The sequence below is a fragment of the Penaeus monodon genome, chromosome 33, assembly GCF_015228065.2.
Source record: "Penaeus monodon isolate SGIC_2016 chromosome 33, NSTDA_Pmon_1, whole genome shotgun sequence".
In the NCBI taxonomy this organism is placed as follows: domain Eukaryota; kingdom Metazoa; phylum Arthropoda; class Malacostraca; order Decapoda; family Penaeidae; genus Penaeus; species Penaeus monodon.
In genome coordinates, this window is record NC_051418.1 from 11,254,624 (window position 1) to 11,255,086 (window position 463).

A 463-nucleotide genomic window follows, 5' to 3' on the forward strand; every position below is an offset into this window, starting at 1 on the left:
GTTATAGTTCACCTGTGCTTCTTAATTTGCTTATATTATAAGCCAGATTGTTTTGTTCGTGAGACCAATACATTTTCCGTTTGCAGGTCGTCTTCGAATGGATCACATGGATGAAGAGGAGCAATATGATGAGTATGGGGCCTGGCACCATTCCCAGGGCTCCCAGCACCACTACTACTCTTACTACGAGGGCTATGGTGACTCAGAGGGCCACCCATCTTGGGGCCAGGATGAGGGTTTTGACCGTGGCAGGGGACGTGGAAGAGGCAGGTGGCGGTTCCCTAGAGGTCCGTGGAGAGGCCGCGGGTTCAGGGACCGAGGCAGGGGATTCCGGGATAGAGGTAGATCCTTTAGGGGTTCTTGGAGCAAGTATGGTCAGGAAAGGGATGGGGCCAAACCACTGGAAGTTAACAAGCCTGTAACAACCTGGTACAAGAGAGGAAGTGACAACGAGCGTGATGAC

General features: G+C 52.3%; 1 protein-coding gene across 1 annotated transcript in view; it reads left to right on the forward strand.

Annotated features, from left to right (window-relative positions):
* Window positions 1–463, forward strand: part of LOC119594245 (A-kinase anchor protein 17A-like) — a gene marked incomplete in the record, with an annotated part of 9,101 nt that overhangs the window by 6,806 nt on the left and 1,832 nt on the right. Inside the window, 1 exon segment of the mRNA XM_037943314.1 lies at window positions 87–463. Coding sequence (XP_037799242.1) covers window positions 87–463 — 377 coding nt within the window.